Source organism: Drosophila pseudoobscura, chromosome X, assembly GCF_009870125.1.
Source record: "Drosophila pseudoobscura strain MV-25-SWS-2005 chromosome X, UCI_Dpse_MV25, whole genome shotgun sequence".
In the NCBI taxonomy this organism is placed as follows: Eukaryota; Metazoa; Arthropoda; class Insecta; order Diptera; family Drosophilidae; genus Drosophila; species Drosophila pseudoobscura.
In genome coordinates this window covers 64,262,680-64,278,061 of record NC_046683.1, presented here as the reverse complement: position 1 = coordinate 64,278,061, position 15,382 = coordinate 64,262,680, and the positions used below count along the sequence as shown (strand labels likewise).

The 15,382-nt window shown below is 43.9% G+C and overlaps 3 protein-coding genes across 4 annotated transcripts; 2 read left to right on the top strand and 1 right to left on the bottom strand.

The window, feature by feature from the left end:
• Positions 1-1,456: 1,456 nt before the first annotated feature.
• On the bottom strand, positions 1,457-3,811 carry LOC4812136 (coiled-coil domain-containing protein 13). The gene is made up of 3 exons (XM_001352797.4): positions 2,302-3,811; positions 1,853-2,229; positions 1,457-1,790 (listed from the first exon to the last, which is right to left on the bottom strand). The coding sequence occupies exons 1-3, from the start codon at positions 3,670-3,672 to the stop codon at positions 1,559-1,561; spliced, it is 1,980 nt and encodes a 659-aa protein (XP_001352833.3). The 5' UTR covers positions 3,673-3,811; the 3' UTR covers positions 1,457-1,558.
• A 573-nt stretch (positions 3,812-4,384) lies between these two features.
• Positions 4,385-5,678, top strand: zetaCOP (COPI coat complex subunit zeta). Its single transcript, XM_002135468.3, has 4 exons — positions 4,385-4,518; positions 4,577-4,944; positions 5,012-5,102; positions 5,490-5,678. Exons 1-4 carry the CDS (start codon positions 4,390-4,392, stop codon positions 5,535-5,537), a joined length of 636 nt encoding a protein of 211 aa, XP_002135504.2. The 5' UTR covers positions 4,385-4,389; the 3' UTR covers positions 5,538-5,678.
• Positions 5,679-7,892: 2,214 nt separating this feature from the next.
• Galphaf (G protein alpha subunit f) lies at positions 7,893-14,726 on the top strand. Of its 2 annotated transcripts, none has more exons than XM_015188409.2 (5): positions 7,893-7,930; positions 12,404-12,613; positions 12,678-12,846; positions 13,520-13,617; positions 13,692-14,726. In XM_015188409.2, exons 1-5 carry the CDS (start codon positions 7,908-7,910, stop codon positions 14,389-14,391), a joined length of 1,200 nt encoding a protein of 399 aa, XP_015043895.2. In that variant the 5' UTR covers positions 7,893-7,907; the 3' UTR covers positions 14,392-14,726. The 2 variants fall into 2 exon arrangements, with proteins under 2 accessions (XP_015043895.2, XP_002135505.2); XM_002135469.3 differs by lacking the exon at positions 7,893-7,930 and adding an exon at positions 9,558-9,953 and having other exon boundaries at positions 13,692-14,719.
• Positions 14,727-15,382: the final 656 nt, after the last annotated feature.

Genomic DNA, 15,382 nt, shown 5'->3' with positions numbered 1-15,382 from the left:
TTTGATCCGATTCCAATACGATGCGGAGCTTTTTTTTTTTGTAATTTCTAAAATCTAGCGAGCGACCAAGCCACGAGCCAACAGTTTGCATTTATCTACAGCAAATGAATCCCTTCAACGGAATCAGAAATCTATTAGATACAACAGATATTTATTGATCGATATATATACAGCTGATTAATCAGATAATTAGATATGGTATATGGCCAGCCCAATCAGCAAATGCAACAGATATCGCCAGATATATCTACTATATAGATAGCTAAAATAATGCTTCGGTAAAGAAAGAAAATAAGAACTATAAATTTCTAATAATTCTAATTTAATTAGAAATTCTCTTACAAAAAAACAAAAATGAAAATAATCAAATAAAAATGTTTTTTCCTGGGGCTTTTTAAAAGCTTCGTCTTTTGCTATATGCTATAGCCTGATCGTTCAGATTGCGCATATCGTTATCCCTACAATTTTTGTCAATTTATCCGAAAGAAAAAGGAAAGCAACGGATAAACCTGTTCTTGTTTTTCTTCGTGTTTTTTTTTTTTTTAGTAATGGGATAAATGTATGTTTTGTTAAGTATATAAATATTGTTTATGTTTCTATATACTACACATTATATATATATATATATATATTTATATGTATATTCCGATCTACGAGTATATGTTGTATTCTAGTATTAGAAAAGTGTTGCGTTTCACATGAGAAGAAGAATATTTGAAGAAGTGCCTTTAATTTGCTAAAAGATGTTTTTTTTAGATACAAACCAATTTACTAATAAATCAATTAAATATATATATATATACTATACCATAGCTTATACAGACCATAAATCTACATACATATGTATATGCTACATAGCATCGATAATACGAATTTTCAATAACGAAGCGAAACAAGAATTCTGTATACGAAATACAACAACTTTATCCATGTGATTTGAGAAGAGCAGCAATTGGAGTCACGCTACATATTTATACGATGCTGATATACAGATATTTGTATTATTAACGAAACTCACAAACAACACACCACAACACACATGAATAGTAGCTATAGACAGCAACGCAACCATTAAAACTAATAACAATTTCATACATACTACTCGTATATGCTTCGAGAGAGAGACAGAGAGAGGGAGAGTCGAAGTATCGCCTAACAATTAAATGAATTAATCTAATCGCAAAATGGAAATGGAAAGCGGAAAGCAGAAGCAGAAGCAGCGCCAAAGGCTTCCTTTTTATTGTTTGTGAATGTGTTACAAATCAAATAAAAATCTATACAAATAATTAAATATTTTGTGCCATTAATAATTTAAAACTATGCCTTCTGGGTAGATACATACCCTTTCAAATGCCCCACAGGACAAAAGGCGGCAGCTTCTTCATTTAACGATAACCAACCGAGGGGTTCTGCTGTATAACCGAACAAGAAAGAATGAAAATTGCAACACTCTGTGTTTTTTTTTTTTTTGGTTCCCAACATTTTCTTTCATTTTCCCATAAACAGAACTAAAGTTTTTAACAATCAAACTAAAGAAATCATGTGGAGGTCTCCTCGTTTAGAGGCTATCGCTGGTGGAGGACTCAGACAAGCCAGCCATCAGATTTTGGTGTGCTCCAACGTCTCCACCAGAGATGGTACCCTCATGGGCACTCATAATGGTCTCCAGAATGATGGTCTTGGAGTTCTGCATGGTTTCCTCAAATAATTTGGCATCTGATATCTTTTCCTCGGTGATATAATCAAGTTTCTCCGTCAACATGGCGATCTTCTCTTGGGCGAGCTCCAATCTGCACGAAAATGAAGCAAGGATTGGAAATATAGAGGATAGATGATGCACTGATACACATACTGATTCTTCAGATCCTCGGTCTTGGGTTCCGCGGAGATGTTCAGGCTGTTCAAGGTGCTAGCCGATTGATAGAGGGATTGGTTGTCGAAAGAGAACGACCCGATGGATCCGTTAAGAGAAGAGCGACTCAGCGAACTGGCATACTCGGCCATTCGCTGGGTGCGCTTCTTCTTATCGGACTGGACGTCCAGCTCCTTCTCCATTTCCCGGATCTTCGCCTCCATGCGGCTGATGCGGGCCTTGAGCTTTGCATTCTGCTCCTGGATGCCCTCGTTCTTGGTACGCTCCACTGCGATACGCTCGTTAAGGCTCTTGGTGAGGAGCATGAGCTGATTCTTCTCCACCTCCAGGGCATCCAGAATGCCCACAAATTCTTCCTACCATCAAAGAAACAGATTTTAGATTGAATTAGCAGAGAGAGAGTAACAGAGCGTGAGAGCTGGGATTACCTTGCGAAACTCGCGACATGAAAACAGGAATCCCCCGGATAATGCACGCAAATCCATCTCCAGCTTCTTTACCATATCCTGAAGACTCGTCAGAGCCACGTCCTTCTGCTTGAGTGTCGTCTCCAGCTCCAGATGCATGCCACTCAGTTCCTCCAGCTGTCGACGGGCATTGTCCCTCTCCTCCGTCATGCGTGTCAGATCTGAGCGCATGTCGTCTAGACGCGTCTCGTACTGGAAACGCTGGCGGTCGAGTTTCTCGCCCATGGTGCTGATATTGATGCCATTGTAGTCGGTCTGCTCCTCCAGCTCCGAGGAGCGCATCTTGTACTTGACCACCTCCTCGTTCAGCGTCTTGTTGCGCACCTTGAGGGCCAGGGTGCGGCTGCGCTGCTCCTCCAGCTGCGACTGCAACTCTATGATGTTCTTCTCCAATGCCTCCACCTTGGCCTGGTGCCGGATCTCGTTCTTGCGTACCCCAGGCGTGAAGCGGTCAAAGGTAGCACTACCGCAGAGGGCATCAACATTGAAACTGCTGGCGCTAGCGCTGCCATTGACCGTGCGTGGGGTCCGCGAAAAGCCAGAGGAACTATCCAGCTCCAAACCCACTGGAATGGGCGCATATTCGGAGCGATCGGACACCCGTTCCTCGTAGTACTCCACGCGAGCCCGCAACTCCTGCACCTTCTGCTGCAGATTGAGAATCTGCTGGGCCCGTCCGCGCCAATTGGCCTGATTGAGATTATTGGCCAGAATGTTGATGTTACAGCTCTCGCCGATCTCGTGCTGAAGACACTTCTGGGCGAGTTTCAGTTGGTTCTGCAGCTCTGTGTTCTTGTTGCGCGACTCGAAAAGCTTCTGCTGAATGCCATTCATCTTCGCCTGCAGTTCTTCCGCCGAGCTGCACTTCTTGAGCAACTCCTGGTGGTGATGGATCTTCTCCTCGCTGGCCTTGAGCTCCCGCTCCAACTTTCCGATCATTTGGTCCTTCTTCTCCACCCGATTCTTCATCTGCTCCAACTCGGCGCGCATCTGTCGATTCTTCTTGCTCAGTTCCAGTATCTTGGTGCCGGCTATCGAGGAGTTGCACCGTAGCTCGTCAATGGGCACCGAATTGAGGACATCGTTGAGCGAGTCCACGGATCTCTTCAGTGCCGTAATCTCCTTGTTTTTGTCACTGATAGCCTTGTTCAGCGACTGATTCTCGCTCTCGAACAGTTCTAGTTTTTTCTTCAATTTCTTTGATCCTTCCGTTTTGGGCACTTTGGCCTTCACGGGCGTTGTGGCGACCACCACGGCGCAGTCCGTTGGGCCACGCGGGCGACGCAGCTTGCCGGGTGGCTCCTGGGCCACCGTATCTGGCAGCGTGTCCATTGCGCAAAACTTATATAAAATATATAAACTTAAATATGTCTCTGTGTCTCGGGCGTGTTACGAATATTCTCAATTTTGTTGGCGACGCGACGACAAGTCGTTTCCTATGTTCACAAAGTACGTTCTCCTTAAAATGAAGTTTACGGAACTTTCATGGCAAACCAAATTTCACATTTAAATTCAAATTCAAACAACGCTCGCCGCCAGTTCCCAATGGTTCGCACGGAACCAGTTCACTGAGCAGATTACAGCTTCCAGCACAAGCCAAAGCAGAGATGTGAAACCTCGATTTTCAATGGAACTTCCAAAAAAAACTTCAAAGATGACAAGATTGAGTCATCCTTGGATATTAGTATGACGTCCGTTAATAAGATGTTCCATGATCACCTAGTGTTTAATAAAAAGGTGAAGGTTGGAACCCACACAATTTGAAAATCGATATAAAAACAGCTTTTGTAGAATTGTGGACAATGAGCCTCCAAATACGGATTGTACTTTTTATTTTTGTTGTTTTTTTTTAAGATGAACAATACTACTGATCTACAGGAAGAATATAAGGTATTAAACTAATTAGGGGGTTTAACCACTAACCATACAGTATACTGTATACTGTATGGTTAGTGGTTTAACTAATAAAGGGGGTTTAAGACGGAATATCAAAAACGAATATGTAAAATATGACTTGAATTCGTCAGTATATTTACGGTATATTTTTTAATGAGACCGTATATTTTAGTATATTTGGGTATATTTCTGAGGGTATATTTTATCGATAAACATAACTATACATCTCTAATTGTGACGTGTAAAACACGAAAACAAGCAAAAATGGACGGATTTATGATGGTAAATGTTGAAATAAAGCAAATAATTGACTATTCCTTACAATGCCGGTGTGCTGCAGGACATTATTAAGGGCATGTGCATCATGGACAACGATGGCAACCGCATTCTGGCCAAATACTACGACAAAAACATTTTGTCCACGTTGAAGGAGCAGAAGGCCTTTGAGAAGAATCTGTTCAACAAGACTCACCGCTCCAACACAGAGATCATTATGCTGGACGGCCTCACCTGTGTCTACAAGAGCAACGTGGATCTGTTCTTTTATGTGATGGGCAACGCCTACGAGAATGAGCTCATTCTTCTGTCGGTGCTGAATTGCTTGTACGACTCCATCAGCCTTATACTGAAGAAGAATGTCGAGAAGCGCCTGGTGCTGGAGAACCTGGAGATCATAATGCTGGCCTTTGACGAGATCTGTGATGGGGGGTGAGTATAATGCATATAAAAGTAGCTTCTTCTTAAGCGAAATATGGCTAATGTGTCTATATTTTAGAATCATCCTGGATGCGGATCCCTCGTCGGTTGTAAAACGCGTCGATCTGCGCAACGATGATATTCCCATTGCCGAACAGACCGTTGCTCAGGTAACTAGCACACTAAATGGTCTTTTTTGGTAGCCCCCAGACCCCCTCTATCTCTTAGTATCTCTATTAATTAGTCTGTAGGCTCTTCAAGCAGTAATCGATCAACCAAGAACTCTAATTTGCTCGTTTTTTATAAGTAGTATGGGTAGAATTCGACTATATTTTTAGTTTCTTTATGTTTCAACGTTTGTTGCAATTCCTTAAAGTCCCTAGATATTTGCCACCCTTGCGTTTGTACTTATGATCAAATAAATATTGTTTTTAATGTCTTGAACTCTTGCTCATTGGCTCTGTGAAGTGAATTTTTGATTTCATTAGCTAATTGATCGACCATTCTCTGTATCTCTGTGTATCTGCCATTCTATATGTGTATGTGATATCTTTCAGGTACTGCAATCGGCGCGCGAACAACTCAAATGGTCCATTCTGAAGTAAAGGGGCGCGCGGGAGGCGGAGACGAAGGCGGCACTTCCGCATCGTGTCTGTCGCAATACATTCGATACGTTCCCCCCCCCAAAATTTTTTTCGCCTAGATGTAAAGATACTATAATACAGATTTATATATTTAACTACAGATTCTTGTGCATGTTTTTAATGGGATTCATCTAATCGAAATGTTGTAGTACTCCTGGCTGCGGACTGCGGGCTGCGTAGTTATTAGCTTAAAAATCGCTGTATCATAGTAGACCATTAAAAGTAGAACTAACCAATGAATTATCAAAGCTATAAATCACTTGTAGTACAAGGCGTTGGCTTTAATCATGCTCTCATGTAAGGGGAACCCCTCTTGATACTCATCATTTGTTTAACATAACTTAAAGATTATCTGCATCTGTTCTGGCTGGGATCGACAAGAGGCTAATATCCTCTGATTACATGCTTATCATTGGGCGCTTGAGTAGGCGCATTCTTTCTTGGCTTTATCTGAAGGTATCGCATGATCCCGTGATCCCAGCCATCATTATCAGCACTAGTATCTCTGAATGCAAATTGCAAATTGTGTTGTGTGGGATGTTGTAATGCCATCTATCATTGGCAGTCGCATTTACGGCACTCGTAAAGTAAATCTTGCAAACAAAGCCCAGAAGTACGTCATAAACACGTGACCAGACGATGCCGCCATATAACAATAAGTAATCCTGAGCGGTATACAGAGCTCTCCACCATCTATACGATGTGTATGGCGTGTTTGTGTGTGTGTGAGGCGATTATAAAGCGATTAAGTATTGATTATCTCGAAATCTTTATAATGCCGCATTTTAATACAAGACATTTTTTTTTCGAAAACTTTTTCAACAATTTTGTTTTTTGTCCAACTCGAGATCATGAGTGCAATGCCATTACTTATAGAAACTGCTGGCTTAGGTTCAGTAGCAGGGATTAGCAGTAGTCACCTTTGAAACGTTTGCTTTTGCGTCTCAGAAATCGAAGTTATCGAGAAATTTGTTAGGTTGCGGACGTACACCAACGGAAGAGGAGGACGACGATCCGCCATTACATCATCATTCGTTTCGGACTCAATTTCGCAACTCCTCAAAATATTTTTGATATCTATGATTCTGTTGTTGTTTTGCCATCCAGCCATCCAGCCAGCCAGCCAGAGCATGGCAATCATTCAACTTCAACCCGCTGCTCATCTATCATTAGTATCTTGTACATACCGCCATACCACCCATGAACCACAGACGTGCTCCAACTATACTCTGGTGCGCCCACCCCGCATGCATGTACCACCCTCCCAATCGGCAGCCACTCTTTAATCAAATGCTTGTCAACATTTTAGCAGTGCAAAAAATAAAACCAGGAATGAACCAGGGTACCTTCAGAGGACCGAGCCGAAACTTTTGATACCCTTGTGCAGCGATCGTTGAGAGGAGATCAAGCAACGATTATGAAAAATCGAATATAACTATAATCTGATGTACGAAACCTAAAACTCCTTCGTTCTGTGTGGATTATCTCTAGAAGGAAGAGAGTGTTCAAACATTTTTACTAATCCGATAATACCCGCACTCTTTGAGAGTATAACAGCCAACCCCAATATTAAGCTCGCACCCACTTGGGAGTTCGTTCAGGTTTATCTGCTCGTATTTTGTTGTTGAATTAGACAAACAACAGCTATGTGAAGAGCAGGAGCTATAGAGCTATATCTATCAGGTGTACACTGTTCATATACATATACGTACGTACTGTATGTGTTATGGTGATATCATGGCCAGAGCCGTACGTGATGGATTGCCCAGATCACGTTTCAGTCAAGACGCCGGGGATTCGGGTGATGACGTGGTTGTTGGAATTACTTCATCCTGGAACTGAAACCCAAAATGGGGAGGGCCTGTCATGCCTATTATTAAGAATCCAAAAGTACAGTTGGTACAGTCGCCTTCTCCTACTAATTTATACCCGATATCGGGTTCTGAAGTATGCGCCAAGTATTGTATTATCAACAGCAGATTACTTGGAAAGCAATGAAATGTTCCACATGATTAGCGCCACCGATCGCTCCGCGCGATCCACATGCGTTCCAATCGAATCACAATTTATGATCCCCCCCGAAATCAGATTTATATAAGCCCAAGAAATTGCCATGTGTTGGGGGAGGACTCTATTCGGCAGTCAGTTGTCGTTGTCGCCTCGAACGATACGATAGATTTGTGTGTTGTTTTTGCCTCGAAGTCTTCCGTTGGAGCCGTGAGGGGAAGTCGAAATTCCAGACGGAAATCAGCAGAACACACCACCGACGACATCCGTCTGATCTAGAATCCAATATCAATATCAATATCAAATCGCGACTGATACTGGGAAATGAATGCACACTTGTTTTTCGGGTTTGTATATCTGTACATCAAGTCTCGATTGGCATGAATTCTTTGAATTCATTCATCTCTCTCTCTCTCTCTCTCTTTCTTTCTCATGTGGTTATTTCTCGTAAACAAAATGGTTAACATTCCATTCCGAAAAATGTCAACCTAAGTAATTCTTCAGTATCGCTTGAAAGTACATATTGTTGCAAACTAATCGAGTTATTGGGAAATGTTTGTGGTACAAAGTATCATGCCTTCTTTCACTGTGGCGCTTACGTATAGTTCGTGTATCCGAGTGCCCGAGTATCCGAGTATCCGTTTATCGTGTGTGTGTGTGTGTGTGTGTGTGTGTGGGGGGGCTCGATCCATAAAACCGCTTTACGACTCTCAATTTGTAGGAAAATTTTCGCTGGCAATTTCGCTGACATGAGACAGGGCCATGCCCAAATATCACAGTCGGTGACTCCTGCGGTGTCTCCCTGCCAGACGGTTGTGCAAACAAACAAATAAATCTATAAAGTGGGTCTCTATAGAGAAGGAGAAGTAGAAATCAGAATCATAATCACAGAAATCAGCGAAATCAGAGAAATCAGAGAAATCATACTCGTGCGACTGTCCGATAAGTGGGTGGCTCGAACAGTTAACGACCTTGGGGCTGGCAGAAGGGGGGGGGGGGCGACTTATGAAACCCACCCCCCCAGTGACCGTAGGGTTCAATGTTTCAAGAACAAAGATGGCCACGAACTCCCTTGAACCGGCCCCATCCCAAGCACCGGCCGCAGCCACAGCTGCAGCCTTTGGGTTCCCGTAGCAACAAACCTCTGGAGATCTCTGGTCACCGGGTGCCCTGCTGCCCTGATCTATCGACAAAACCCTTAAGCTGGAACACAATTTACGAGCCCCAGCCACGGGGAGTGGGTCAAATCCCCAGTGGTTATGAGCCATCAACATCATCGAAGGTTGATAAGAGTTCGAATGGGCTTAAGTAGTGGCGCTGTTTTTGGATGAGTTGCTGGAGCTTGGGAATGGGGCATTGTATTTTAATTACATGTTCTCTCGAGTGTTTTGTTTGAAGTGCTGGACGGTGGGGGGTGGGGTACCCACTGGTTGCGTGGTCGCTTGGTTGCAAAACAGTTGCCACAGCAGTATGCAAACCGTTTACTACGTTGCACTGCTTAGCTCTGCCGATCCTTGACTTGTTTGTCAAATGGAGTGGTGTTTGGGTTGTCAAGGGCTGTCCTGGTGAGAGGCCCTCAACAAAGGGTTAAATTCCATTTGACAGTGACACGGAGGTGTGTGAGAATTATGCACTTGATGGTCATATGATGTACAGTGCATTCTACTCTTTCGCTTTTACGAGTAAGAGCTTCCAGTTTTCTCTTAGCTGGCTCTCTTTGTCGCGTGTGTTTTTTTTTGTGTGCGACAGGGAGTGTGCGTGTCAGGGTTCTCATGGCGCTATCTTATCAATGATATTGTACATTCTTACTTTGAACACCCGTACAAGCAATTAACAAACGATTCGGACTGCCATCGGCTCCCACCTCCCATCTCCCACCGCCCTCTCTCTCTCTCTTTATCTCTCCCTCTGTCAGTATTATCGCTCGTACCGCTCTCGGCAACGAACTGATATTTAAGAAATCGCTCCATTCGATTCGACTTTCAGTGCTGTGTGAACCATAAAACGGTGTTAGACGTGTTCGGAACACCTTTAAAAAAGAAAACAGAAAGGGAACCGCATCCCAGATCCCCCCAGAGTGACAAATGGATATTATTTTTGCAGTGACAAGAACTCAAGTGCTCGATAAACAGTATTGCAGATCCGAAGAGCTGCAATCAAGAACCAAAGGAATTCAAAGTATTTAACAAACACAACAACAACAAAACCAATAGTACCGCTAATCGTATCGTGCGTGTGTGCTGCAGAGAATCAACAAATCGCACAGAAATCGCACAGATATCGTACTACCGTCGTCGTTACCGCAGACACTGTCAGCGGAAACATAATCAATCGCACAATTGATACAACACTCAGAAACATGAAATTAAGGTTAGTATTAGTTAAGTTCTGTTCTGTTCTGTTCTGGGAATCCGATTCTTCCCCCATCCTGTCCTATCAGTGGAGACTTTCCATGCCAGTTGCCGCAAATCGACGTTTCCCCAGGCCCCAAAGCCCAGTGGTGGGGCCACCAATCAGTATGATTAGCCAGACAGAACCGAACCCAGTCAACCCACTAAATGAGCTCTTTCCATTAAAAAAAAAAAAGCTTTCTGACTGTTCGTACTGCTATCAGCGAAAGGAGTACGTGATTAATGATATCGTGTCGATGTTAATATTGGATATTCCCCATTTCCCCCCAATTTCTATATTTGGATTAATCACACTCTGCTTTTAGGAAGTCCCCAATCAGTCTGCCAGTCTGCCAGTCTGACTTTCTGCCAGTTAGATAGCGGAAATTATCTTTTTGGATGGAGGGGGAAGTGGCGAGGGAAGACGACCATCCATCAACACCGTTTGACCTTTTCAAAATCAATTTGGTGTCCAATATATGTCCATATGAATTTAATTCTATTAAAGGCATATTATCTTTATGACTTGATGGCCCGCCAAAGGTCAGGGCTTATTGAGACTACACTGGGGGCCAGTCCTTTCGCTAGCGAAGGCTCTTCCATCCACGATCCTTTCTCTGGCCGTCTCATGTCTTTTTGCTGATGCAATTCCTTCTTTGTTGTGTTCATAATTCCATAATTGCTCGCCTCCCCCAACTTAATTACTTACAGCTGGCGTGTAATCTCTGAATAAATTATACCATTTTATGGTTATTTGCCTTGATTAGCAGCCCACGGTTCCCCGTTTCCACGCTTCCACGTTTCCACATTTCCAAGTTTCCATTTGACACCTGTCACGACGGCCAGTGTTTATTTGTTTCCCTTCACGGCGATGGATATAGTGTTCTGTTGCCAGGCAAGCGCATGGGTATGAGGTCAACGGACCACCGATTGGGTTTCCTTTTTCTGGTTTGTCTTTTCTTTTTTCTGTAAACAGCCATAAATTCGCTATTGGCTACATTTATGAAGGCCCCCGTTAAAATCAAGTATGAAATTACAGTGAGTACCGTAAAGATAGCCACACCAACGCCCACCTAGAAATTCCCAATTTTTCCCTCTTTCCAATGAAAGTGGGTGGGGGCCGATATTTATGATTCATCAGAAAGATCGACCTTTTTGGTGGATAGGTTATGGTTAATGCCCTAAAAATTAAAACGTACAAATGAAGGAAGGTTTCATCATGCATCGCGGAGCTGGTGGGTCGGATGGGATGGTGCATTCGATGCCGAATGGCTTGATAACGCTTTGGGTCCCGTATCTCTGGAGTGGCGGGCGCCTTGATAAGCTCGAAATCCATCCAGCGCCAGAGCCAAAGCCATTGGTCTTGAGTAAGTTTTGGCAATCGCCCAATTAGAATTGCCCCTCATAAAGTTTGCAAACGCCCTGCCCAGCCATTCCCCAGCCACATCCCTCCCCCAATGAATCGAATCGATTCGATTGTGGCATGAACGATTTCAGCCTGACTCAAATGGCGCTATATAAACCAGATACTCGTATAATAATGCTCTGGTGCCAAAGTGCGTCTGGTTTTTGGGGCTTGCAGAACGTTTCCACTCCACTGCCAATTACTGCAATTAGTGCCCCAAATTAAAAGTGGATATGGGCCATGTTTTTTTCGGGGCAATCTGGCTGTCTGGAATGCGAACACCGCACTATTGATACGAGTATCTTCATTCATGTTCAAGCCCCAATCGTCCCAATTGATCACGAGGTATGCTAGATGCTGAATTAACTTGATTCTTTTATTATTTCATCATCGATTCCATGTGATTTCTAGAAGAGACTTTGTTCAATATCCTTTTCGATATATGTAATAATGCCTGAACGCTGCTCGTGAACACTCGAGCTTCAGTATCTATATCTTCTGATCTGCACCCTCTTTCTAATTAAAGTTTGTAGTTCTGGTTCTCGGTTCTGGGGAAGGGAATACTCGTATTGGCAAAAAAAGCCGCCGCCAATGCGTCAGATTCGCTTTCAGACCGTCACTAAGCAGCAGCACCCACGACCACGATTCGGGTCCATTGCGGTTTTATCTATTGCGTATTCTCCGTCGGTTGTAGCACCGCACCGCACCGCTCCGCACCACCCAGCAGTATCTGTGTCTACTCTGTATCGGCTCTGTGTGCTTTTAATTAAACATACATCAGGGCCAAGCGCATCGTTAGAGCCCGTAGTTGGGGGAATGGTATGGTATGGTATGGTATCGTATCGTTTGGGTCTCTGTGTGCCTCTTTCGGGGTGTATGCAAACATTTACCATTCCTATATATAGATCTGTTCTTTTCCCGCTAGCTAGCACTGATCGTGTTGACCGTGTCGCGTGTTTTCCTTAGAAGTCGCAAAACAAGTCGCTAAGTAAATTTGCCTTCTGTTTTTTTTATTTTTTTTGCAGACCTCTCCGATGGTTGCGCCAGCCGTCGGCTAAACAATCAACCGCTCAGAAGGAGGAGCTCCAAGTGGTGCACAATCACATGATCAAGGACATGCAGAAGCGATTCAGCGACTCCCCCGTGAAGATACTGCTGCTGGGTACTGCCGAGTCCGGCAAGACCACCATCTTCAAACAGATGAGAATACTGCATATCAATGGCTTTACGGATGAGTAAGTTTCTCCCTTGATTCTCACTTCTACCTAATGCTCAAGGATCTCCTCCCTCTCTCTGTAGTGAGCGGCGCGATCGTATCCCTGAAATCTATCAGAACATCCACGACTCGATCCACCAGCTAGTGCTGCAGATGAGCCTCCTGGGCCTGGACTTTGGCAGCTGCACCAGCGAACGCAGTGCCGACTATATCCTGTCGCTGCCCGGAGGTGCTCCGGAGTACATGAATGAGGTGAGCAGGCGGCGTCTGTCTTAGGTGGCCTCAAGTGGGGGGCTTTGACATGGGGACTGTCAAAGTGCTAGTGCTGTATCTTATCCCTGCTCGCTGCACTTCAGAATGTTTTGTCGCAGTTGGTATCAAGCAAACGACTTTGACGTTGCCACAAGCATTAGACTTGCGTCAAATCTCCTCCAGCTCGCTGAATCGATTTTTCTGTTATCTCTCTCCATGTATCTGGCGGTGTGATTGATTACCATTACCATTACGATCCATTAAGTTGCGTTCTGGAATGTCTAAAAACTTTCCAAGCAAGTGTTTCTGGTGTTTGTCCGATCGAAAAATCGGACTTCCTCGAAACGACTTTTGATTTTACGTGAATAGTGGCGCACAGCTGCAATTGTCCGGATGAATGGCCTTTGATCGTCGCCCGCCGGCTGAATCATCGTCGTAGTCCACTGTAAAGAGAGCGAGAGCCAGCGTCTATCTATCTTTTATTCTCTGGTCATTATATGGCTTATACGATACGATACGATAAGATTAAGACAAGACTTTTTTGAGGGTAGTGGGTAGTGGGTGGGTGGGGCGTTTGTTGGAGGCCACATGCCAGTCATTCATGGTTTTATGCTTTACTCAATGACTAATACCAAATATGTATACTAAAGCAAATTGTTTATTTGCATTTTAGGAGTACTGTGACCACGTCATGACTCTGTGGAACGATGTCGGTATCCGTGCCTGCTACGATCGCTCGAATGAATTCCCCCTGCTGGACAGTGCCAAATAGTAAGTTATCTTCAGGGCCACAAATCTTAAAGGATTATGCCTTACTAAATGCTTATTTTCTCTCCATTCTACAGCTTTCTCGACAACTTTGTGAGGATCAGCGATTGCGAGTATATACCCAGCACTGAGGACATCTTACACAGTCGGAAGATCACCACTGGCATCTCGCAAATCACCTTCCGGGTGCCCGTGCCCAAGAGCTTGGGAGGCGGCGAGCAGGAGTTCCGCATGTACGATGTGGGGGGACAGAGAGATCAGCGCAACAAATGGATCCAGGTGTTCGAGGGCATACAGGCAGTGCTGTTTCTTGTCTCGTGCAGCGAATTCGATCAGAATCTACGCGAGGATCCTAACCAGAACCGCCTGGAGGAGGCCCTCAAGCTGTTCCGGCGCGTCTGGCAGAACCGTTTCCTCGCCTCCGCCGGCCTGATTGTGTTTATCAATAAGTACGACATCATGGAGCGGAAGATCAGGGCTGGAAAGCACATCGTCGACTATTTCCCAGAGTACGAGGAGTTCTGCAAGCGGCCGCAGCAGGATAATTGCTTTGATGAGTGCGACTGGACGAAGATGTTCATTAAGCAGAAGCTCGTGGATATCACCCAGGAGCCCTTCAAGCGTCATTCGCGCAACAACAGCGATCTGATCACCTCCGAGCGGGAGTGCTACTACCACTTCACCGTGGCCACTGACACACGCTGCATCCGCGAGGTATTCAGCGATGTCCAGAAGATGATCCTCTCCGAGAACATGGCCGGATCGGGTCTATTCTAGAGCGGAACTCTCTCTACCGCTCTCTCTCTCTCGCTCTCTCTCTCAGAAAGGGGGTGGTGCTCCCTGTACCAACTGTGATCTTGCTTAAGTAGGAATTTAGAACCTTAGATCATACGAGTATGACTTGTAGTCATTATACGTTAATTGTATAGTGTGCATATAGCAGAGACAGCTTTAATATGATTATTTTAAAGGAGTATAGTATTCCTAAGTAAACCCTATAAAACACACATTTAAAAACAAATGCTCTCATTATTCTTTCAACTAAATTACCTCTCAACATGTAAATTATATGTAAGAGTAATAAAATCAAACCCCCTACCTAGAATGTCAAATGCAATGTGGTACTCGTACTGTGTGGCATGTTGGATTTCATGCTCACGACACTCCATTGGTTCCATGGATGCCGTCTGCCTTCGAAGAAGGGGGAAATCGGCAAAGCTCTTTGAAAGTTTAGCCTTGCCAATGGACCCGTACCCTCAATCATCGGCATTCATCGGAATCGGCAAAGCTCTTTGAAAGTTTAGCCTTGCCAATGGACCCGTACCCTCAATCATCGTTTTAGTCGAGTCAGCTCCTCATCGATGCTGCCACTCCTCCCTCCCATTGGGCTTTATCCGAGCGAAGATTGCTTAAGTCAGCAGTATTGTGGGAACAACAAGCAGAATCTGTAGGGAATTTGTTAATGTTTCAGAGCAGAAATTATTTATGGTATGTTTTCTGTGATCAGCATGAATATGACATCGGATTATGCCATGTCATTCAAAGAAGCAAAAGTTCACTTTTCGGTATTTTATTTTTTGTATTTTTCTCGATTAATTTATACTACAAGAAAGATGATTATTGAGAAAAGATTTTTCATAATGTGTCTCTTACATATTGAATTAACTGAAAAAATTGCCAGAAATTGTACCTAATCTTCGCTAACGTAACGTTTTAGGCTTATTATTTCTTCATTATCTTCTTATTATCTCGACAAAGGTGCGCAGTA

Coding starts and splice junctions, on each gene's coding strand:
- zetaCOP (XM_002135468.3), top strand. CDS start 4,390: ATGAGACCGTATATTTTAGTATATTTGGGTATATTTCTGAGGGTATAT. Junction 4,945..5,011: donor GACGAGATCTGTGATGGGGG/GTGAGTATAATG, acceptor TCTATATTTTAG/AATCATCCTGGATGCGGATC. Junction 5,103..5,489: donor CCGAACAGACCGTTGCTCAG/GTAACTAGCACA, acceptor GATATCTTTCAG/GTACTGCAATCGGCGCGCGA.
- LOC4812136 (XM_001352797.4), bottom strand. CDS start 3,672: ATGGACACGCTGCCAGATACGGTGGCCCAGGAGCCACCCGGCAAGCTG. Junction 2,230..2,301: donor CATGTCGCGAGTTTCGCAAG/GTAATCCCAGCT, acceptor CTTTGATGGTAG/GAAGAATTTGTGGGCATTCT. Junction 1,791..1,852: donor ACCGAGGATCTGAAGAATCA/GTATGTGTATCA, acceptor ATTTTCGTGCAG/ATTGGAGCTCGCCCAAGAGA.
- Galphaf (XM_015188409.2), top strand. CDS start 7,908: ATGAATGCACACTTGTTTTTCGG. Junction 12,847..13,519: donor CTCCGGAGTACATGAATGAG/GTGAGCAGGCGG, acceptor TTTGCATTTTAG/GAGTACTGTGACCACGTCAT. Junction 13,618..13,691: donor CTGCTGGACAGTGCCAAATA/GTAAGTTATCTT, acceptor TCCATTCTACAG/CTTTCTCGACAACTTTGTGA.